Source organism: Somniosus microcephalus, chromosome 12 (genome assembly GCF_052327205.1).
Source record: "Somniosus microcephalus isolate GS21.2 chromosome 12, FLI_Smic_1.0, whole genome shotgun sequence".
NCBI classification, from domain to species: Eukaryota; Metazoa; Chordata; class Chondrichthyes; order Squaliformes; family Somniosidae; genus Somniosus; species Somniosus microcephalus.
Genome location: NC_140998.1, coordinates 162,691,475 through 162,715,971, shown reverse-complemented (window position 1 = coordinate 162,715,971; position 24,497 = coordinate 162,691,475). Strand labels below are relative to the sequence as shown.

Below are 24,497 nucleotides of genomic sequence, written 5' to 3'. Positions count from 1 at the left end.
TTATCATTTAAAGGACTGCATAAATTAATTTGTTGAAGCCAGTCAGCACAGATTTAGGAGAAGCTGGTCATACTTAATGCTACGGCTGGCATTTTGCAAAGATGCTGTTGACATGATGGACAAGGGAATTACAGTTGTTACCTGATGTCCACCAAGGACTTATCCTTGGCCCCTTCCTATTTCTCCTCTATATGCTGCCCCTTGGTGCCAACATCCAAAAGGTTCCACATGTACGCTAACGACACCCAGTTCTACCTCATCACCACCTCTCAATTCCACCACTGCCTCTGATTTGTCACACTGCTTGTCCAACATCCAGTATTGGATGAGCAGAAATTTCCTCCAATATTCTGAAGACAGAAGCCATTGTCTTCAGTCCCCGCCACATACTCCATTCCCTAGCCACCGATCCCATCCCTCTCCCTGGCCACTGTCTGAAGCTGAACCAGACCGTTTGTAACCGTGGCGCCCTATTTGACCATGAGCTAAACTTCTGACCCCGTATCCTCTCAATCACCAAGACTGTTTACTTTTACCTCTATAACTTCGGCTGTCTCCACCCTTGCCTCAGCTCATCTGCTTCTGAAACCCTCATTCATGCCTTTGTTACCTCTAGACTCGACTAGTCCAATGCTCTTCTGGCCAGCCTCCCACCTTGCACCCTCCGCAAACTTGAGCAAACCAAAACTCTGCTGCCCATATCCTAATTCACGCCAAGTCCCGTTCACCCATCACCCCTGTGCTCACTGACCTACATTGGCTCCAGGTCCAGCAACACCTCGATTTTAAAATTCTCGCCCTTGTTTTCAAATCCTTCTATGGCCTCGACCCTCCCAATTCTCTAACCTCTTCCAGCCGTACAACCCTCCGAGATCTCTGCGCTCCTCCAGTTCTGGCCATTTGCACATCCCCGATTATCATCGCTCCACTAGCTGCTTGGGCCCTAAGCTCTGGAATTCTCTCCCTAAACCGCCTCTCCCTCCTCCTTTAAGACGCTCCTTAAAACCTACCTCTTTGACTAAGCTTTTGGTCAGCTGTCTTAATATCTCATGTAGCCCGGTGTCAAATTTTGTTTGATGGCACTCCTGGGAAGCACCTTGGGGCGTTGCACTATATGTTAAAGGAGCTATATAATTGCAAGTTGCTGTTGTCAAGATTGCATATCAACATAGTAAAGGCAAGGAGTCACTGAATTGGAAAGCACCCAGCTGGATAGTTGGCATAAAACCATTAAAGCAGGGTAGCCATAATGAGAACTTTCCAAGCTGGAAAGAGGTTACAAGCGGGATACCCCAGAGGCCAGTTTTGGGATCATTGCTATTTTTTAAACATATTAATGACTTAACTGACTGCCTTTTAAGAAAAAAAATTCAAATTTGCCAATACCACTAAAATAGGAAGCAGAGCAAATTATAAGAAACAATGTAACCAATTGAGTATGATCTGGCGCTTTTATGTAACTGGTCCAGTAGGTGGCAAATGCAGTTCAATAAGGGTAAGTCTAAAGTAATTAGTATAGGAAGAAGGAACCAAAAGTGGAAATACGAGTTAAATGGAACAGTCCTAAAATGCACTGCTCAGGAGAAAGATGAGAGATTATTTTGGATAAGTTTATGCAACTATCTATTCCCAGGCTGATCCGATTGTTCTGAGGTCAACATTCCTCCGCCATACAGACCTGGAAAAGCCCCAGCTTCAATCTTCAGTCTGTCCTGGGTTAGCTGATCTCAGCCACGTAGTGGCAGGAACACTAATTGGTTACAGCACCTCTGTACTTTGGGGGCGGGAGGGGAGAGAAATTAGTTAGGGCTCCTCTCATCAGTATACATACAGTAACCTCTACTTAACATGTGCATTAATGGTGACGTTTAGTGAGATCAACTTTAATGCCTCCCATAAATGAATAGGTTGCTGGCATTCACGGTCAAGACTCACACACGAATCCTGATTCTGAGGGTCACCAATGCCCATGGAACGGCATCTCTGAGGGAGTCATGTGCTCAGAAGAGGAAAAAAATTGGAGGTGAAAACAAACTTAGTAAATAAGATAATGAGGTGTAATTACCGGGTGGTAGAGTAATGCTACTGTACAAAGGAATGGGTCAGAATTGCAGAGAGAGGACTGTGGTAGTAGAAAGTGTTAACAAGCCCCATCTGGAGCACTTTGGGCAGCTCGAGCCGAGTTTACTGGATTGGAGTTTTGCTCGCCTCGTCCATCGCAGGAGGATATGTCAGCTACTAATTTTTTGTAGTAGTATTTTTAAGGCATGATGTAAATGGGAAGTAAATTCAGTTCTCAAATCAAGGCATTAGAGCCATTACTTCTGGAATAAGGCTATTCTATTCCCTTCATTCGAAGCCCTTCATGCAAACAGCCCAGACTGTCCAGATACTGTTTTTTTTTTTTTAATTTAAAAAGTCATGACTTATCATTAGACAATTGTTTGATGATCAGCCCTTCACAACAGGGGTCTGACTAGCAACATTTTGAATCATATTTGAATACTATGAGTGCCTGGGGGAGGCTCCACTGCATTGAACATGCTGCTACATAATACCCATGAGGAAGCAGAGACTGTGGATAGGTAGTGATTTAGAGAACATTGGCATGCTAGTCAACCAGGGGGTATCACTACAGAGCCAAGCCTTGCCCTCACCCGACGTGCATACACTCCAGCTTTCCAGCAGGATTCACTGGATGGCAATTAGGAGCGGGAATCATTGCTAGGACAGACTTCGCCAAGGCTCTCCTCTCCTCTACATACTGTCTGCGTTCAAACATTTTAGTGGCCACCCACTTCAGTTTCAATGCAACAGGTTATGCTGTACTGGTCTTTTCTCTGAAAAGAAGTCTTGCGGTCTGGCTAAGAAATGAACGGAAAATCTCATCCAAAATACAGCTGATGAATTCAGGTGTCCAGGCAGTTTTGCAGATTGACCTTAATATGCATGAGCTTGCAAAGTGTCTGTGCTTTAAGTCCATACAGCCTCAAGCTGCACCTTGAAATCAGCATTGTTTGCTAACTTACTCACCACTTTATTAAGCTTTGCAGTGCCGTTGGACTCTGCTTTCGTACCTCTCATCTTCATTCCCTCTGCAGGAAATATACAAAGATACAATTTCCATAACTGAATATAAATCACTTCTTCCTCCATTTCATTTCTCACTGAAGGTCTTGTCCTTCATCCAATATCTGGGTAAAGGACCTTCCAACCCCACTTTGTGCTAATCCAACAAACGAAGGCAAAAGTGGTCAACATTCTTATTTCCCCAAACCCTGCCACAATTCAAAGATCTAATTTACTCAACTTAATTCTTACTCTTCATTTATTTATTCTTCACTCAGAAGGTTGTGTATCTTTGGAATTCTCTACCCCAAAGGGCTGTGGATGCTGAGTTGTTGAGTATATTCAAGGCTGAGGTAGATAGATTTTTGGACTCTAGGGGAATCAGGTGGGAAAGTGGAGTTGAGGTCGAAGATCAGCCATGATCTTACTGAATTACAGAGCGGGTTTGAAGGGCCAAATGTCCTACTCCTGTTCCTAATTCTTACGTTCTTATTAATGACATGTTTTACTCTAGAGTGCGGTTACCAAGTTGATGGACTCCACTTACCAAAAGCTTCATTGAGCATCGGTTCTTTGAGCTCATCATCATAATCCTCATCTGCAAGAGGGGAGAAGGCAAACCTGCAAAACAAAGAGTCTTTACTAGTATTAGCAGATCTTCTGAGGTGTTGCTCATTGAATTAGAGATTATGTCGTTGCAAAGGAAGGTGTTGGTGTGTGGAAGTGGGGGAGGGTGCATATCTTCACTGAAAGGATTTGGAAATGGAAGTTTGAGAGATCGCCTCAGAGGCCGTGAAGTGATTTTTTGATTAGTTCCTGGAAAATTAGTGTTTTCCTTGCCCACTGCAGGTAAGTAAATATATTGGTTCCTCTTACATACTATTGCTAAATCAATAACTGTCAACATTTAGCATGGAAAAGTAGTTCTACCTTCACTGTACAGTTGCTTATGGTGTGGTTTTTATAGCAAGCACCAAAAATGTACAAAATTAATATATAAAGATTAAACTAATTTGCATCCTCCCTTCTTTACCAAATACCTCTGCAACAGTACTTGGTGTAATTAAAAAGTGCTGCTGAAACAAACTTTTAAATGAGAGCTTTTATTCAGAACCTCCCCCAAACTTGAATCAAGGTACTTCCAGAATTTGCCCCTTGTCTCTCGATACACACAAGAAATGATGCAACTTCCGTAACTATTTGCTATTACAAAATATGAATAAAAGTTAAAATATATCAAACTGCAGTTTCATTCGTCAGACACATAACATGCTGTATCTACTAAATAAACCTCTTAAAATAGTAACATTCATTTTTTCAGCTGTACAGCACAAAAAGTTGAAAAGTCCATATTTTACCTTGTTCTGATGTTTTTAAACAAAAAACAAATTCAGTTACTTTCACTGCTGCTAAAAATGGGTTTGCCCTCCCAGTGCTTCTCCACTGTTGGATGGGGGAGGGAGAAGCAAGACCTGGCTTGCTCGGTGCATGACCTGGCTTGCTCAGTGCATGACCTGGCTTGCACCTGGAAGTTTTAAGTACCAGCCCATGCTAAGAGATAAAGTCTGCTCCCTTAGTGAGGCTCGTTACTTGACAGATAACTCTATGTCTATGAACTCAAGACCTAGGCTTCTCCGACGCAGACAAACAACCACAAACATTTTAAAGACCCACCAGGTAAGTTTAGTGTTCTGATGAAAGGTCATCGACCTGAAACGTGAACTCTGTTCCTCTCGCTACAGATGCTGCCTGCCCTGCTGAGTGTCTCCAGCATTTTCTGCCCTTACTTTGGATTTCCAGCATCTGCAGTATTTTGCTTTTGTTTGAGGTAAATTTAATCGTTCCTTTCATAATTAGCAATGGTTGTTATAAATCATAGTTCAGCAGTGAATGTCAGTTTGAGATTTCAATATCGCTGCCAAAACTATTTCCAAAAAATATTTCGAGCGGTCTCACTGACTTCCCTTTTTATTATTGGTAGATTTTGCTGTCTGATTAGTTGTTTGCACATGTCCTTAGAGATTGCTCATTGGAACACTATGTACCTGCTTTGTCCATTTCAGATTGGTACACTGACTAACATTCGGGTTGTATTAATCATTGTTTTATGAATATGAAATTTCAGCCGTTCAAATGCTAGATTTGTACGTAGAAAAATGTGACCAGCGAAGTATGCTGGGCGAAAGGAGAACTAAACAAAAGGTATACATGGATATAAAGAAACCTGGATGAAGGGCTAAGGCCCCAAGTACAGGATACCACTGTTAAAAAGAGCAGGAGAGGGGCAAGATGAATCAGGAAGTACCAATTCTGCAACACCAAGTTTAGACATTTAAAGCATTGTAGATTATAGGGGGAGAAAAGAATTAACGATGCTCGGGGTTCTATGGTTTTGACGGCCTGGAAGAGATAGAGTTAAAAAAGGATGTAGTGTGACTTCAACAAAATGATGTAGGGAGGAAGCAGCGTGTGAAATGCATATTTGTAACGTAAGAGGAATGAGAGAGTAATTCAGAGTTAATGTTCATGCTAATATTGGTAAAATAAGAGAAATGAGAAACGGCACCCCAAGGCAGGCGGGGCCTGGTCTCGGCACCTCTTTCACCTTTGAAGGCCACATATCTCACACTCGAATTTACAAAGGGACAATCCAGCCGCCATCTCCTGAGCTTCTGTCATCTGTGTTGTATGGTCAGCCTTCAAAACAAAATTCTCCGGCAGATTTTAGTGCAGTCTCAGTAAGCCAGGCACTGAGTTACAAACTGTCTCAGATCAGCTACTCTTCTCTGGGGCAATGAGTTCTCCTATTTAAAAAAAAACTCAGAGCCCCTGCTGCATACATTATTGCCCAGCCTCTGCACGTACCATTTAAGAACCAGCTTCTAGGTGCTGGATAAAGGGGATATTTCTCCTGTTAAGTTATCCTCCTTCACTATCAGGATATTCCACAGCTCTGCTCATGTGTTGCCAAGTTCCAGTCCTGCTCAAACCACTTATGTCCAACCTGCTCTGACATACTTGCCACCCATTCTCTCTTTATCAACACACTGTTCAACTTCACCTGGGACAAGAGAAAAAAAAACCTGGAAATTTCTGCCAAAAACGCACTAAAACCTTTGATTGTTTGCTGATGGTCTCCACAAGATCATTATGACCAGTAGTATGACGGAGAAAAGCAATCGCCAGAATGCATCGTCTATCCACCGCTCTCTCCAGTCCTGCATAAAACACAGAAGAAAGGAATCAAAGTGCTGCCTAATACACTGGTGTTTTCATTTTCATTCAGTTTTTCTTCTTGCTTCCTGAAGATGCTCGTTCAGGTACAGTTCCACAGGTATAGCAGCCGCCCAGTAACACCCTGCTCGGGTATAGTTCCACAGGTACAGCAGTCCCCCAGTAACACCCTGCTCGGGTATAGTTCCACAAATATAGCAGCCCCCCAGTAACACCCTGCTCGGGTATAGTTCCACAGGCATAGCAGCCCCCCAGTAACACCCTGCTCGGGTATAGTTCCACAGTAACACCCTGCTCGGGTATAGTTCCACAGTAACACCCTGCTCGGGTATAGTTCCACAGGTATAGCAGCCCCCCAGTAACACCCTGCTCGGGTACAGTTCCACAGGTACAGCAGCCCCCAGTAATACCCTGCTCGAGTACAGTTCCACAGGTATAGCAGCCCCCTAGTAACACCCTGCTCGGGTATAGTTCCACATGTATAGCAGCCCCCCAGTAACACCCTACTCGGGTACAGTTCCACAGGTACAGCAGCCCCCAGTAACACCCTGCTCGGGTATAGTTCCACAGGTATAGCAGCCCCCCAGTAACACCCTGCTCGGGTATAGTTCCACAGGTATAGCAGCCCCCCAATAACACCCTGCTCGGGTATAGTTCCACAGGTACAGCAGCCCCCCAGTAACACCCTGCTCGGGTATAGTTCCACAGAAACAGCAGCCCTCCAGTAACACCCTGCTCGGGCATAGTTCCACAGGTACAGCAGCCCCCAGGTAACACCCTGCTCGGGTATAATTCCACAGGTATACAGCCCCCCAGTAACACCCTGCTCGGGTATAGTGCCACATGTATAGCAGCCCCCCAGTAACACCCTGCTCGGGTATAGCTCCACAGGTATAGCAGCCCCCCAGTAACACCCTGCTCGGGTATAGTGCCACATGTATAGCAGCACCCCAGTGACACCCTGCTCGGGTATAGTTCCACAGGTATAGCAGCCCCCCAGTAACACCCTGCTCATTCAGGTACAGCAGCCCCCAGTAACACCCTGCTTGGGTATAGTTCCACAGGTACAGCAGCCCCCCAGTAACACCCGGCTCAGGTATAGTTCCACAGGTATAGCAGTCCCCGAGTAACAGCCTGCTCATTCAGGTACAACAGCCCCCCAGTAATACCCTGCTCGGGTATAGTTCCACAGGTATAGCAGCCCCCAGGAACACCCTGCTCGGGTACAGTTCCACAGGTATAGCAGCCCCCCAGTAACACCCTGCTCGGGTATAGTTCCACAGGAATAGCAGCCCCCCCAGTAACACCCTGCTCGGGTATAGTTCCACAGGTATAGCAGCCCCCCAGTAACACCCTGCTCGGGTATAGTTCCACAGGTACAGCAGCCCCCAAGTAACACCCTGCTCGGGTATAGTTCCACAGGTATAGCAGCCCCCCAGGTAACACCCTGCTCGGGTATAGTTCCACAGGTATAGCAGCCCCTAGTAACACCCTGCTCGGGTATAGTTCCACAGGTACAGCAGCCCCCAGTAACACCCTGCTCGGGTATAGTTCTACAGCATCATCCCCACCACTTCAATTTCGAATGGGTAGGTTTCGGGGTAGCTGGGTTTATTGATATGCTACTCCAGTCTCCTCAATCTTCCTTTATCTCCTTTAGGGGTCGGAGTGGAATTCCTCCCAATTTGTCGAAAATTGGCATCAGTTTTTTTTTAACCTCTCCCAGCAGATTGCATGACTGAGGTGGTTTGGTTGATGGTGCACCTGGGCTGCATCATGTCTATACGGACCGGATGGTCTTTGCCTAGCCTATGAAAATATGAAACGGGATCGATCAGGTAGCCATCAGATTCTCCCCCCGCCACCCCCCAAACCATCCTGCCCAGGAACAATGAGGCCAGTTGTAGTGGGCAAGTGCTGCCGTGATTCAGATCTGCTGAGTCAGCACAGATAGACCATGGCACCACCTTGGTTTATACAGCTGGAACCACACTGGGCAGTACATTCGCCACACGGGGGAAAACCTACTTTGGCCACACTTTCACTTCTGTAAAAGTAGATAGCCTCCTTCTAACAGGGCAAAGCTAAACTTCAACTTCCTTAATTTATATTTTCATTTCTCTTTAAATTATAAATGAATGCTCCCTTTCAGAAAATCTCTTCAAATAGAGGGGCCCAGTGAAACATGCCACAAACCCATCTGTCAATGCTCTCCAATATTAATGCTGTTACATGTTCAGTCACTGGGAGGGAAACGATTATATGGGTCGGTACCAGGACACACGGTAGGAGCTGTCCAGTCTGGGAGGTATTATTTAGTGGTACTAACAGTGTCACAATGCTTCTGAAATGAATAACCTGCAAAGTTATAATTTCAAAGAAAAATAGCAGTTTTCAACAAAGATATAGAATAAGGGCTGCTTTAGCTCTCCAGCAAAGGCCGATGGAGATGCCCTGCCCCAAAGCTGGGAGCTGCAGCTGTATATTACTCTGCAGCCTCAGCCCATTTCCATAGTGATGTGAATCATAGAAATTTACAGCACCGAAGGAGGCCATTCGGCCCGTCGTGCCTGTGCTGGCTCTTTGAAAGAGCAGTTGTGCTTAGTCCCACATCCCCGCTTTTTGTCCGTGATCCCAAAGTTCCTCATTCTCAAGTACCTGTTCAACTCCCTTTTAAAATTTTTTATGGATTCAGCTTCCACCACCTTTTTAGGTAGAGCGTTCCACATCCCGACAACTCAAAAAAATGTCTCATCTCCTCCTAGATCTTTTGCCAATGATTTTGAATCTATGGCCTCTGGTTATTGGCCCACTCGGCAGAGGGAATAGTTTTTCTCCATCTACTCTATCAAAATCCATCATCATCTTGAGAACCTCCATTCGGTCCCCTCTTAACCTTCTCTGTTCCAAGGAGAACAGTCCGAACTTTTCAAACTTCTCAACTGAAGTCCCTCAACCCTGGTAACCTTCCACTGTACCTTTTTCTAAGGCATTTACATCTTAGTCAGACACGATTTGCCTTTAACAAATCCATGCTGGCTCGCCTTGATTAACCCGTGCCTTTCCAAATGAAAGTTTATCTTGTCCCTGATAATGGTTTCCAATAACTTCCCCACCACCGATGTTACGCTGACTGGCCTGCAGTTTCCTGGTTAATCCCTCTCCCCTTTCTTGAATAATGGTATATATAACATTAGCAATCCTCCAGTCCTCCGGCACTACTCCTGTATCCAATGAGGATTGAAAGATTGTGACCAATGCCTCTACTATTTCTACCTTTGCTTCCTTCAGCAACCGAGGATGCATTCCATCTGGACCAGGCGACTGACCAACCTTCAGTAATGCTAATCTTTTTAATGCTTCTCTATCTATTACTATCATGTCCATAACTTCCCTCTCCTCTTTTATTGTAACCTTCACATCATCCGCTTCCTTTGTGAAGACAGATTGAAAGTACTCATTTAATACTTTAGCCATTACCTCTGCCTCTGAAGATTTCCCTTTGTGTCCTTAATAGGCACAATTTTTTCCCTAGCTAACTACTTACACTTTGTAGGTTTATAAAATGTTTTAGGGTGCAATTTAATGTTGTCTGCTAATCTTTTCTCGTAACCTCTCTTTGCCTCCCGTATTAACTTTTTCAATTCCCTCCTGTAGTTTCCATAATCTTCCTGGTTATTAACTGAATCTTGCTCCTGACATTTGTCATAAGCCACCTTTCTCTGTTTTATTATAACTTTTATTTCCTGTGTCATCCAGGACACATTAGCTTTGGATGCTCTACCTTTTCCCGTCAAAAGAATATGCCTAGTTTGAACCTGAACGATTTCTTCTCTAAATGTCCTCCATTGCTCCGTTACTGCTTTACCCGGCAATCACTTTTTCCAATCTACCTGTGCTAGGTTCCTTCTTAAATCACTGAAATTAGCTCTTCCCCAGTTGAGCATTTCTACCTTCGATATTTTCTGGTCTCTTTCCATAATTACTTTAAACCAAATTATGTTGTGGTCACCTTTAGCTAGATGATCTCCTACTGTAGCACACTCCACTTGTCCTACTTCATTTCCCAGAACCAGATCCAACACTGCTTCCGCCCTTGTTGAACTGGAGACATATTGATCGAGAAAGTTCTCCTGTACACATCAGAAATTCCTCTCCTTTTTTAACCTTAACACCATGTTTTTCCCAGTCTATATTAGGGTAATTAAAGTCTTCTAATATTACTACTCTAATTTTGTTACATGCTTTCAAATTTGTTCATCTATCTCCTCACTGATTGGAGCTCTATAAAAAAACTCTCAACAATGTAACAGCTTCCGCTCTGTTCCTCAACTCAAGTCAAATAGATTCAGTCCAAGAACCATCTAGTATATCCTATCTATTTGGAATCCATACTGCCACGCCCCCTCCTCTTTTTCATTCTCTATCGTTCCTAAATACTTGGTAACCAGGAATATTAAGAACACATTCCTGGCCTTGTTTGAGCCATGTCTCTGTTAATGCAACCATGCCACAATCCCATGTAGCAATTTGCGCCTGCCGCTCACCACACTTATTAATTAAACTACGGATATTAATAGCTCCTTCATCACTTTTGCCTCATGTAAGAAGTCACACAACACCAGGTTATAGTCCAACAGCTTTATTTGAAATCACAAGCTTTCGGAGCGCTGCTCCTTCTTCAGGTGAAGTGGAGAAATGCATAAAGACACAGCTTATATAGTCAGAGAATCATGTCAGATGTTTTACAGGTAACCTTTCCAACTGCCATTTATCACACCTCGGCAGAGAGATAATCACAGCAGTCAAAGGTGTGAATGGTGTCCAAACAGGTCAGTCAGGGAAACATTACATCAAAGAACAATGAGGTGGGGTCACAAGGGGTCAAATATTGCAGATGCTGGGGTCTGTATGAAAAACAAAAAAAATTTTTTTTGGCTGGAAATCACAGCAGGTCCGGCCGCATCTGTGTAGAGAGAACAAGCCAATGTCGACTCGAGTCTGGATGACCCTGCGTCAGGTGGGGTTACATGTAGCGTGACATGAACCCAAGATCTCTGTTGAGGCTGTCCTCATGGGTGCGGAACTTGGCTATCAGTTTCTGCTCTGATAGCCAAGTTCCGCACCCATGAGGACGGCCTCAACAGAGATCTTGGGTTCATGTCACGCTACATGTAACCCCACCTGACGCAGGGTCATCCAGACTCGAGTCGACATTGGCTTGTTCTCTCTACACAGATGCGGCCGGACCTGCTGTGATTTCCAGCCAAAAAAAATGTTTTTTGTCTGTTTTTTTGTTTTTCATACAGACCCCAGCATCTGCAATATTTGACCCCTTGTGACCCCACCTCATTGTTCTTTGATGTAATGTTTCCCTGACTGACCTGTTTGGACACCATTCACACCTTTGACTGCTATGATTATCTCTCTGCCGAGGTGTGATAAATGGCAGTTGGAAAGGTTACCTGTAAACATCTGACATGATTCTCTGACTATATAAGCTGTGTCTTTATGCATTTCTCCACTTCACCTGAAGGAGCAGCGCTCCGAAAGCTTGTGATTTCAAATAAAGCTGTTGGACTATAACCTGGTGTTGTGTGACTTCTTACATTTGTCCACCCCAGTCCAACTCCGGCATCTCCACACCACTTTTGCCTCAATCAGGTCCCTGCAATTTTTGGGATATTTCTAATTTTACTGTTTATATCTCTCTGTCCTCTGATCTAATTTCTGTAATATCTGGTTCCCCTCCCCCTGCCAAATTAGTTTAAACCCTCCCCAACAATACTAGTTAACCTCTCAACGAGAACATTGGTCCCGGCTTTGTTCAGGTGCAACCTGTCCATCTTGTATAGGTGCCCCTTCTCCCAGAAATAGTCCCAATGCCCCAAGAATCTGAAAACCTCCCTCCCCCACCACTTCTCCAGCCACACATTTACCTGCACTATCTTCCTGGTTCTATACTCAAGTCGCATATGGCACTGGGAGTAACCCTGAGATTACTACATTTGAGGTCCTGTTTTTTAAAGCTTCATCTTAGCTCCTGAAACTCTGCCCGCAGGACCTCAACACTTTTCTACCTATGTCATTGGTTCCAACATGGACCACGACTTCTGGCTATTCCCCTTCCCCTCGCAGAATGCCCTGGCACCAGGGAGGCAACATACCATTCGGAAATCACGTTTGCAGTTACAGAAAGGCCTGTCTATGCCCCTAACTATCAAATCCCCTATGAATAATGCATTTCTACTCTGAAGTACAGAGAAACACGATAGATTCAATATCACATCCGGCAATGTAGAGGACTCCGTGTCAGCATATAGCAACCAGACTAATGGTGTCCTCCAGCACCAGGGTGATCCAATCTGTTCTGCCCCAGTAGGGTTAGTGAGTCGCTGCGCTGAGAGGGGTGGGTGGTAATGAGTTATAAAGACCCAACTTCAGTCCCCGGTCTGTTCCCAGTTAGCTGATCTCTGCTGGGGTGACTGTAGGGGCACAACAAATGATGTGTGAGTGAATGAGTGGAAAATGTGTTGGATTCCTGCTCATGATTGCTATGCAACACTCTATGTGGACATCTGGTGAAAGGAGAGGATTTTGCTTGGCAACAATGCGCTCCCCACAGTCGGCTCACTGCCTTGGCCCATAGATAAAGAATGGCTGCTGCAGTGAAGTACTGGAGGCTCGGACATCTGTACAGCTGCACCCCAGCAAGAGACGGCAGTTTCACATGAGGGGAAAACTGGAGGGATACAGCAATGTCAATCCTGTCCTATGTAAAGTCTGCAGCTCATACTTGGAGATTTAAAAATCACATAACATGGCTACAGAAGTGCTTACTTACTGATTGACAGTCTGCCAGCCGGAACTTCTTTGTTGTCCAAATGATGAAAAATATTGACGCTATAGGAGCAAGAAATAAAAAGTGAAGTATTAACTTAGTGGAGGAATCGGTACATTCAATAGGGAGCACGGTGGCATAGTGGTTAGCACTGTTGCCTCACAGCACCAGGGACCCGGGTTCGAATCTGGCCTCGGGTGACTGTCTGTGTGGAGTTTGCACATTCTCCCCGTGTTTGCGTGGGTTTCCTCCGGGTGCTCCGGTTTCCTCCCACAGTCCAAAGATGTGCGGGTTAGGTTGATTGGCTGTGATAAATTGACCCTTAGTGTTAGGGGGATTAAATACGCGGGGTTGCGGGGATAGGGTGGGATATGTGTTGGTGTAGGGGTTACGGGGATCGGGTGGGATATGTGTCGGTGCAGGCTCGATGGGCCGAAATGGCCTCTATCTGCACTGTGGGGTTTCTGTGATTAGGATGCTTCGGATTCCATCTAATCCCTCGCCCCCAATCGTCAAGATCAATCGACCCAGCAAAATATTCTCAAATCATTTCCTTAGAATCAGGGAGGGCTCACCCACAAAGGATAGGAGATAAATGCAATAGCATTGGTAATAGCACGCAAAATGCATCACACCTATATCCTACCCTATGTACAAAATACCAGACATTCCAGTATGTGCTATCCCATTCTTAATGTGAGCCTAGCAAGTATAAGCAGGCTATTCTATAATGGGATTTGACCATCCCTACCAAATCAGTCTGTCTGCACCTGATGTGTGTACACACACATCAGGCGCGTCACTAGACAGTGGTAAGCAACGAGAACTTAAGTTGATTTTCTCTCCCCCGCATCCCCCAGGAGCTAGAAACCACCTGCAGCCTCACAACCAGCTGAAGTCAGCTTACAGTGCAGGCCAGGGACAAACCAAACCTGCACCTTTCCTGATGTGCGAGTGACTCAGTTCCACACCAGGTGGAACCCACTTTTACCCACTTCGCCTTCAGGGGATTCTCCAATGATGCTGAGGTTTAAATAGTAGCAAACACATCTCAGGAAAAACCATCGCGAGTAGCCAGTTGGTCAGCAGAACAACTCATGGATTCAACGAGCATTCCTACTTGAAGAGCTATTTGAGAGGAGGTGAACCTCCAATAGGCTGGGATCGTCCTTGCCAATTCTTCTACCCAGCCGAGATGGCCACATTCCACTGCTGTGCAACCCTCTATTTAACTGGTCAGTCATCACCAAAGGCCAGCAATATCAAAGTGAGAGTGAATTTCAGAAGCTCTTGTATTAGGAATCCAATTTTTCATCAGCACACAATCAGGCCACCTAACAGACACCAGTTCATAATGTGTTTTTAACTTACCTATGACAGCAAAGATAAGTGTGTTTGTGAAATGTCTGTATAAAGAGAGCTTCACAACGTTCCTTCTCAGCTTTAGCATCTTCATAGTCTGGGTCAAGCTGATGAAGATGTGTCATCGGTTAAAGAAAATGGACAGAATATAAAATAAAAAATCCAGATATACCGTTTGTGGAAACAAAAACAACCACCATCATTCTGCTTAAACAAATCCATGCAAGTTAACAGTCAGGATCAATAGTAATTGTCTACTCAAATTTGCTGTAGGTTCCATTTTTTTTTTGCTGGAGTCAAGTACAGGAAGCTTCATACACCAAACAAGCCCGGGGAATCCAATCCTCTAATTTTAGAATGGAGTCACACGCTGCACTGCGTGTGACCATATGGACTGCCCCTCCCATCTCTTGGAGGGGTACAGTCACCCTGAACATTTGCAACCCTCCATATCCGAACCTAGTAGCTATTTTTCATGTGTGAGAACCAACCTGTGTGGCAGTGAGTGAGCACGTTGTGTGTTTTGGGAGCCACAATCTACAGTATTTTATACATACTGGATAGCGTAAAGTTAGCACACCAAGAATCTGCTTTGCACCAACCCCCTCAGACTTTTGCAAGGTTCAGAATTATACAATTTAGAAACATAGAAAAATAGGAGCAGGAATAGGCCATTCGGCCCTTCGAGCCTGCTCCGCCATTCAATACAATCATGGCTGATCCTCTATCTTAATACCATATTCCCGCGCTCTCCCCATTCCCCTTGATGTCTTTTGTGTCTAGAAATCTATCAATCCCCTTCTTAAATATATTCAGTGGCTTGGTCTCCAAAGCCTTCTGTGGTAGAGAATTCCACAGGTTCACCACCCTCAGTGAAGAAATTTCTCTTCACCTCAGTCCTAAATGTCCTATCCTGTATCCTGAAACTAAAGAACCAGCGCCAATTCAAACTAAAGAACCAGCACCAATTCAAACTAAAGAACCAGCACCAATTCAAACTAAAGAACCAGCACCAATTCAAACTAAAGAACCAGCACCAATTCAAGGCTGTAGTCTATCCTTGGATTTAGATGGCTGTTATGAAGTGCTTGTTCTGAATTCATCACTTACATAACTGCCATGTAATCATTCCGAGATATCCACTAAACCATCTGAAAGTCGGAGTGAGCTCCAGTTGAAATCTATTTCAGTGATGGAATATTGCAGTTCCATTTGGCAGGACACAGTATGCTCATTTCTTGCTCATGGATTCAGTGCAGTCCAAACCCAAACTGATCAGTAGTCTCGATGGCCTGTTCCATGCCAAATTCTACCTTCTCCAACCATGAAGGATATAGCCAGGCTGCTGATCCACTAAGATATAGAACATCACAGCAGTTAATGGTAATATTGAACGGCAATAGATTGGGAGAAGGGGAAGTGCAACGAGACCTGGGTGTCCTTGTGCACCAGTCACTGAAGGTAAGCATGCAGGTGCAGCAGGCGGTTAAGAAGGCAAATGGTATGTTGGCCTTCGTAGCGAGAGGGTTTGAGTACAGGAACAAGGATGTCTTGCTGCAGTTGTACAGGGCCTTGGTGAGACCACACCTTGAGTATTGTGTGCGGTTTTGGTCGCCTTATCTGAGGAAGGATGTTCTTGCCATGGAGGGAGTGCAGCGAAGATTCACCACACTGATACCTGGGATGGCAGGAACGATGTATGAGGAGAGATTGGGTCGACTGGGCTTATACTCGCTGGAGTGAAGAATGAGAGGGGATCTCATTGAAACTTATAAAATTCTGACAGGACTGGACAGACTAGATGCAGGAAAGATGCTCCCGATGGCCAGGGAGTCCAGAACCAGGGGTCACAGTCTAAGGATAAGGGGTAAGCCATTTAGGACAGAAATGAGGAGGAATTTCTTCACCCAGATTGGTGGACCTGTGGAATTCTCTACCACAGAAGACAGTTGAGGCCAATTCATTAAATATATTCAAGAAGGATTTAGATATATTTCTTAAGGCTAAAGGGATCAAGGGATATAGGGAGAAAGCAGGGACATGATACTGAACCTGGATGATCAGCCATGATCTCATTAAATGGCGGAGCAGGCTCGAGGGGCCGAATGGCCTACTCCTGCTCCTATCTTCTATGCTTCTATGTCCATTTACCCCATACACCATTTACAAAGCTGCTCTACCACAGAAGGCAGTGGAGGCCAATTCATTGGCCCAGAAATTCAGGTCGGGTGCTTCCCACGGGTGTAAGCCCCCGACCTGCACTTACCTAGCGCGCCAGCCGTTGAGCTGTGGGCCCCCGTGGAGTTGCGATCCTGGGCCTCCAGTGCTTGCGTATCCCAGGGGCGCAGTTAGTTCGATGCGTCCCCTGGGATCACGTGGGCCATGGGGCGCCAAGCAGAGCAGGGAATGCCCATTCATAAGTTTGACAGGAAACTTATAAATACTACGGGCCCCAAAACATCACAAAATCTTCAAATAAATTTTAAAAAAATCAGAGTTTTTAAATCAACTATAAATTACATGAAATAACTATTTTAAACAATAATTTAAATTTTTGAAAAAAATAATTTTATTTTCTAACGGGGCTAAAAATAAACTTACCTTTCTTTAAAGTATTTAAAAATAATAAACCTGTGGAAAAAATGTTTAATTTTAATGAATTCACCACTTACCTTGTAAAAAGCAGGCCTTACGCCTGCTTTTTATATGTGTACCTTCTGGAAACTTCCCCTCCCGGAAAAACCTGCAAAAAAAAATAAGTTCGATGCGCACGCGCAGCCTCTCCTGTGCACGCGTTCGAACTCTGAACCCCTTCTTTCAGGGGAACGGAAGTGCCGGTTTCCCGCACATGCGCAGTGTATGCAGGAAACCGGCACTTCCATTGGGCCTACAGGCGAGTACCCCGTGCGTACTCACCCGTAGAGACCCGAAGTTCTGGGCCTTTAAAATAAATATATTCAAGAAGGAGTTGGATATATTTCTTAAGGCTAAAGGGATCAAAGGATATGGGGAGAAGGCAGGGACAGAGTACTGAATTTGGATGATCAGCCATGATCTCATTGAATGGCAGAGCAGGCTCGAGGGGCCGAATGGCCTACTCCTGCTCCTATCTTCTATGTTTCTATGTTAAGTGTCATTTAAGGCAGACCTCCATCAACATGAACTGAGGTGTCACAACTGCATCATTTCCAAACAAAAACAGTACAGAACACAAATGGTAAAGCCCCAAACACTACCTCTGCGTGTGGGGGAATTTCCTCCCCTCCCCCCAACCAATGACACCACTGTCAACTAAACTCTCTCCCTTTTATGCAAAGATTGCCTTCACTTAGTGAACCAGGGTTGTTGGAGCAAGCAACAGGCTGTGGAAAGCTGCAACTTGCCCACTGGGACCTCAACAATTTCACCAAATTCTTACTCCCAAATGCAAGATATCTATCCTTTTCACAGTTCTCTCCAATCACACCACGGTATTCTATCTACTAAAGCAAAAATTACAGCCTTAAAAAGTTACCATAGTCATAGTACCCCAGCAAAACTCAGCAGCTTCAAATGAGGGGAAAATTGGAGGGACACAGCAATATCAATCCTGTCCTATGTAAAGTCTGCAGTTCATACCTGGGAGATTTGAAAATCAACTAACAGACATGGCTACAGAAGACCGTACTTACTGATCGACAGTCTGCCAGCTGAAACATTTTTGTTGTCCAAATGACGAATAATATTGATGCTACAGGAAGAAGATCTATCTGTACCTCAACTCTATTTAACCCACCTTTACTCAATATCTTGATACCTTTACCTAACAATTTTATCGATCTCAGTCTTGAGAATTTCAACTGACCAAGCAACCGTAGCTTTTTTTGGGGGGGGGGGGGGGGGGGAGTGTTCCAAGATTTCAACGTTTTTTTTATTCATCGATAGGATGTGGGCGTCGTTGGCTAGGCCTGCATTTAGTGCCCATCCCTAATTGCCTTTGAGAAGATGGTGGTGAGCTGCCTTCTTGAACCGCTGCAGTCCATATGGTGTAGGTACACCCACAATGCTGTTAGGGAGTTCCAGGATTTTGGCCCAGCGACAGTGAAGGATTGGCGATACAGGTCCAAGTCAGGATGGTGTGTGGCTTGGAGGGGAACTTGTAGGTGGTGATGTTCCCATGCGTCTGCTGCCCTTGTCCTTCTAAGTGGTAGAGGTCGCGCGTTTGGAAGGTGCTGTTGAAGGAGCTTTGGCGAGTTGCTGCAGTGCATCTTGTAGATGGTACACACTGCAGCCAGTGCGCCGGTGGTGGAGGCAGTGAATGTTGAAGGTGGTGGATGGAGTGCCAATCAAGCGGGCTGCTTTGTCCTGAATGGTGTCGAGCTTCTTGAGTGTTGTTGGAGCTGCACTCATCCAGGCAAGTGGAGAGTATTCCATCACACTCCTGACTTGTGCCTTGTAGATGGTGGAAAGGCTTTGGGGAGTCAGGAGGTGAGACACTCGCCGCAGAATTCCCAGCCTCTGGCCTGCTCTTGTAGCCACAGTATTTATATGGCTGGTCCAGTTCAGTTTCTGATCAATGGTAACCCCCAGGATGTTGATAGTGGGGGATTCAGCGATGGTAATGCCATTGAATGTCAAGGGGAGATGGTTAGAGTCTCGCTTGTTGGAGATGGTCATTGCCTGGCACTTGTGTGGTGCGAATGTTACTTGCCACTTGTCAGCCCAAGTCTGAATGTTGTCCAGGTCTTGCTGTATATGGACACGGACTGCGTCAGTATCTGACGAGTCTCGAATGGTGCTGAACAGTGTGCAATCATCAGTGAACATCCCCACTTCTGACCTTATGATGGAGGGAAGGTCATTGATGAAACAGCTGAAGATGGTTGGGCCTAGGACACTGCCCTGAGGAACTCCTGCAGTGATGTCATGTGATTGAGATGAATGACCTCCAACAACCACAGCCAACTTCCTTTGTGCTAGGTATGATTCGAACCAATGGAGAGTTTTCCCCTTGATTCCAATTGACTTCAGTTTTGCTAGGGCTCCTTGATGCCACACTCGATCAAATGCTGCCTTGATGTCAAGGGCAGTCACTCTCACCTCACCTCTTTTGTCCATGTTTGGACCAAGGCTGTAATGAGGTCAGGAGCTGAGTGGCCCTGGCGGAACCCAAACTGGGCGTCAGTTAGCAGGTTATTGCTGAGTAAGTGCCGCTTGATAGCACTGTCGACGACACCTTCCATCACTTTGCTGATGATTGAGAGTAGGCTGATGGGACGGTAATTGACCGGGTTGGATTTGTCCTGCTTTTTGTAGACAGGACGTACTTGGGCAATTTTCCACATTGCTGGGTAGATGCCAGTGTTGTAGCTGTACTGGAACAGCTTGGCTAGGGGCGCAGCTAGTTCTGGAGCACAAGTCTTCAGTACTATTGCCAGAATGTTGTCAGGGCCCATAGCCTTTGGAGTATCCAGTGTCTTCAGCCATTTCTTGACATCACATGGAGTGAATTGAATGGGCTGAAGACTGGCATCTGTGATGCTGGGGACCTCAGGAGGAGGCCGAGATGGATCATCCACTCGGCACTTCCGGCTGAAGATAGTTGCAAATGCTTCAGCCTTGTCTTTTGCACTCACGTGCTGGGCTCCACCATCATTGAGGATGGGGATATTTTTGGAGCCTCCTCCTGTTAATTGTCCACCACCACTCACGACTGGATGTGGCAGGACTGCAGAGCTTTGATTTGATCCGATGGTTGTGAGATCGCTTAGCTCGGTCTATCGCATGTTGCTTCCGTTGTTTGGCATGCAACTTCCGTTGTTTGGCATGCAAGTAGTCCTGTGTTGTAGCCTCACCAGGTTGACACCTCATTTTTCGGTATGCCTGGTGCTGTTCCCGGCATGCTCTCCTGCACTCTTCGTTAAACCAGGGTTGATCTCCTGGCTTGATGGTAATGGTAGAGTGAGGGATATGCTGGGCCACGAGGTTACAGATTGTGGTTGGATACAATTCTGCTGCTGCTGATGGCCCACAGCGCCTCATGGATGCCCAGTTTTGAGTTGCCAGATCTGTTCGACTACCTGTTGTATGAAAATGTGCTTCCTGATTTCACTCCTAAATGGCCTAGCTCTAATTTTAAGATTGGAAGACAGGTAGCTGGGAGGTACAGAATGCAACCTGGGTGGATTGTCCCACCAGCATTCTCTCCTGTCCTGCTGCAAGTGCACCTTCCCAATAGCACAGTTGACAACCCCATGTAAAGAATCTCTGGGGCATCTTACTACCTTTAACTCCATGGGGCAGTGCACAGGCAAATACAGGTAGCACTGCCCAAGATACTGTACTTTACAGATCGAGTCAAAGGGCAGCAGGTTCTGCACGCGGACAAACTTAAGCTTCAAATTTTATAAAAACTGTTATCCAAGTGACAATCTGATGTTAATGAACAGCCCTATCCCCCCTGCCCCACACAAGGTTAAAGATAGCTGAGAGCAATGACACTAAGTTACTCTGGGGGGGGGGGGGGGGGGGGCTTAAGATCATGTCATATGCCAGGTGAGTGAAGCTCAAATTGGGCATTGGTACTTTTCCTCCAGATCAGTCATCTAATCGAATCCCACACCCCTACTCACTCCCAATACCCTTTAGTATTTCTCTTTTTTTTTTTTTAAAAACAGCTGTCTGACTCCCTTACAAATGAGTACATGAAATCTGTTTCAACAACAGTTTTTTGGCAGAAAATCCCACATCCCAGCCTGTGCGTGAAGATTTATTTTCCAACCAACCCTTCAACTTTGTGATTACCTTAAGTTTGCGCCCTCTTGTTATTGTCTTGCCGACCACTGGGATCAACTCATTATTTATTTTAGCACAGCCCTTCAACCAATGTATAGTCACACCAAAATCCTTCTACTTCATGTAAAATCGTGCCATTTGAAGTATACTTTCATTCCCTGTTCCTCATGTATTACTTTGTGGAGGAGCCACAAGAGACTCAGTGTACTTTAGTATAATCCCCTTAATTGTATTATAGTGCAGCCGGGGACTGCACCTTTAAACTGATTGTTACCTTTACAGTGTGTGTTTGCCTTTATCCTGTGTGGTGACGTCATGACGCCGATCACGTGACCGCCAGCGGCACGAAGAACGTGAGGACGTCATGACGTCAGCTTAGAGAACTTTCCAGCAGTCTTCGACTACCTGGCATCTTGAACGAACGTGTTTTGATTTCCTCCTTGTAACATCCAGCAAACTTCGTTGTTATTAAATTCCAGTCTTTTAATCCATCGAGTTGAGCTGAATTATTTAGTTAGGAACCTCCATTCCTACAACTTCATATTTTTCTACCCACCTGCCCATTCATGTCCTCCTGCTGTCAGACAGTCTGTCTGTATCCACCAATTTGGTGACAGCAGCTATTATTTCCTCAATTCCTATGTCCAGATCATTTATGTATAAAGCAAATAAGAGCAGCCCCAACATAGACACGTGTAACACCACACACCACGGGCCAGAAATTAGGATCGGGGCTTGCCGCGCGTGCAAGCCCCCAATGTGCACTCACCCGGCGCGCCGACATCTGAAGCCTGGGCCTGCTTGGAATTCCTGTCACTGGCCCGGTTCAGATGTCGGCGCGATGTGCTTACCTGATCCAGCGGCATAGTTAGTGCGATGTGCCGGCTGGGATCAGGTGAGCACTGTGCAGCCAATCAGGGGAGGGGAAACTTCATTCATGAGTTTGACAGTAAGAACTGTCAAACTCATGAAAAGTACGGGCGCCCAAAAGACTAGTTTAACTTTAAATAAAATTTTAAAAAACATCCCAATAATTAAATAAACTATAAATAACTTTAAAAAACTATTTTAAACAATTAATCAAATTTTTGAAAAAAATAATTTAAGAAATCGGGTCTAAAAATAAACTTACCTTACTGTAAAGTCCTTAAAAACAATAAAGCTGTGGAAAAAATGTTATAATTTTAAATAATAGACCACTTACCTTCAAGAATCAAGTCCTTACGCCTCCTTTTTATATGTCTAAAAAGTTCAGGCCCTTGCACACGGGCAAACCTGTCAAAAAAAAGGAAGTTCAACGCGTGCGCGCAGAGTTCTGCGTGCACGCGTTGGACCTCTGAACCCCTTGGAGGAAATGCCGGTTTCCCGCGCATGCGCTGTGCATGCTGAAATCCGGCACTTCCAACGGGCCCACGCGTGAGTACACCGTCTGGCCGGAATTACTGGCCCATATCTCTATATTCCAAGAAGCTTTCTACAACATCTACCGTTTACTTTCTGTCCTCTAATTATTGCCCTATCCAAGTTGACATATTGCCCTTATCTTTGCCATACGTCTCTTATGTGGTACCTTATCAAATGCCTTTTGAAAATCCATATAAACCACATCCACTATATTTCCTCTGAAGAGCTCCATAATGTTGACCAAGCATGAATTGCCTTTTAAAAATCCACACTGACTGGTCCCAATTGGTTCATATTTCTCTAAGTCTAAGCTTAGTAATTTCTTCAATATTATATAGACTAGTAGTTTACTAACTGACCTATAATTTCCTGGCTTATCTATGTATTTTTTTTTTTGTGAAGAGGGCATCGCATCTGGCACAAGTCTCCTTTCCACACAATTTTCTAAAATTATAGTCAGACTCTCTGCAGATAAAAACCATCAAGTCCCTATGACTTGCTGACCTCAGTTGGAGTAACTTTAGTACCATCTTTCTTTACAAAATAATTGGCACTAACTATTCACCACCCATGTACAATGCCAATATTCATCTGCTTTGTGAAAAGAGAGGCAAAAGCTCTGCCATTCCCTTACTCTTCACCACCCTACCCGACTATCCATTTTACTAGCGTACTTGCTGGAGTTTAGAAGAATGAGAGGGGATCTCATTGAAACTTATAAAATTCTGACAGGACTGGACAGACTAGATGCAAGAAGGATGCTCCCGATGGTCGGGAAGTCCAGAACCAGGGGTCACAGTCTAAGGATAAGGGGTAGGCCATTTAGGACAGAAATGAGGAGGAATTTCTTCACCCAGAGAGTGGTGAACCTGTGGAATTCTCTACCACAGAAGGCAGTAGAGGCCAATTCATTAAATATATTCAAGAAGGAGTTGGATATATTTCTTAAGGCTAAAGGGATCAAGGGATATGGGGAGAAGGCAGGGACCGGGTACTGAATTTGGATGATCAGCCATGATCTCATTGAATGGCGGAGCAGGCTCGAGGGGCCGAATGGCCTATGTTTCTATGTACCGATAGAAAGCCTTGTTTTTGCTCCCTTTTTTAAACAAACTTTCTCTCATATTCCCTCTTAGGCCTTTCCAGTCTAGCTTTTGGTAAATTTGCTATATTTTTTTATATTTGTCCTGGCTGTATTATCTGCTGTGGAAGCACCAATTGCTTTTTTTTTTTAAAGTTTTGAATTTGATCCAATTTCTTTGTTCCTCCATGGAACCCCAGCCTGCAAGACATTCGCAAAATACTGCAGATGCTGGAAATCTGAAATAAAAACAGTAAATGCTGGAAATACTCAGCAGGTCAGGCAGCATCTGCGGAGAGAGAAACAAGAGTTAATGTTTCAGGTCGATGACTTTTCGTCAGAACTCACTGGGGCTGCTCTTATTCTGACAAAAGGTCATCGACCTGAAACATTGGCCCAGAAATTCGGGTCCCAACTCGTGAGTACGCATGGGGTACTCACGCGTAGGCCCAACGAAAGTGCCGGTTTCGTGCATGTACTGCGCATGCGCGGGAAACCGGCACTTCCGTTCCCCTGAAAGAAGGGGTTCAGAGGTCGAACGCGTGCGCCGGAGAGGCAGCGTGTGCGCATAGAACTTACGTTTTTTTTGCAGGTTTCTCTGGGAGGGTAAGTCTGCAGCAGTTACACTTTTAAAAAGCAGGCGCAAGGCCTGCTTTTAACAAGGTAAGTGGTGAATTAATTAAAATTAAAACATTTTTTCCACAGGTTTATTATTTTTAAATACTTTAAAAG

At 45.0% G+C, this 24,497-nt stretch overlaps 1 protein-coding gene across 2 annotated transcripts in view; it reads right to left on the bottom strand.

Annotated features, from left to right (window-relative positions):
- The window catches only part of LOC147109668 (Golgi-pH regulating cation channel-like), a 90,535-nt gene that overhangs the window by 10,710 nt on the left and 55,328 nt on the right, over positions 1 to 24,497 (bottom strand). For both annotated transcript variants that reach the window (XM_086003747.1, XM_086003748.1), the window contains exons 13-17: positions 14,516 to 14,624; positions 13,148 to 13,206; positions 6,184 to 6,287; positions 3,617 to 3,690; positions 3,034 to 3,095 (exon numbers count right to left, since the gene is read on the bottom strand). In XM_086003747.1, coding sequence (XP_085859873.1) covers positions 3,034 to 3,095; positions 3,617 to 3,690; positions 6,184 to 6,287; positions 13,148 to 13,206; positions 14,516 to 14,624 — 408 coding nt within the window. The remainder of the gene's footprint in view (positions 1 to 3,033; positions 3,096 to 3,616; positions 3,691 to 6,183; positions 6,288 to 13,147; positions 13,207 to 14,515; positions 14,625 to 24,497) is intronic.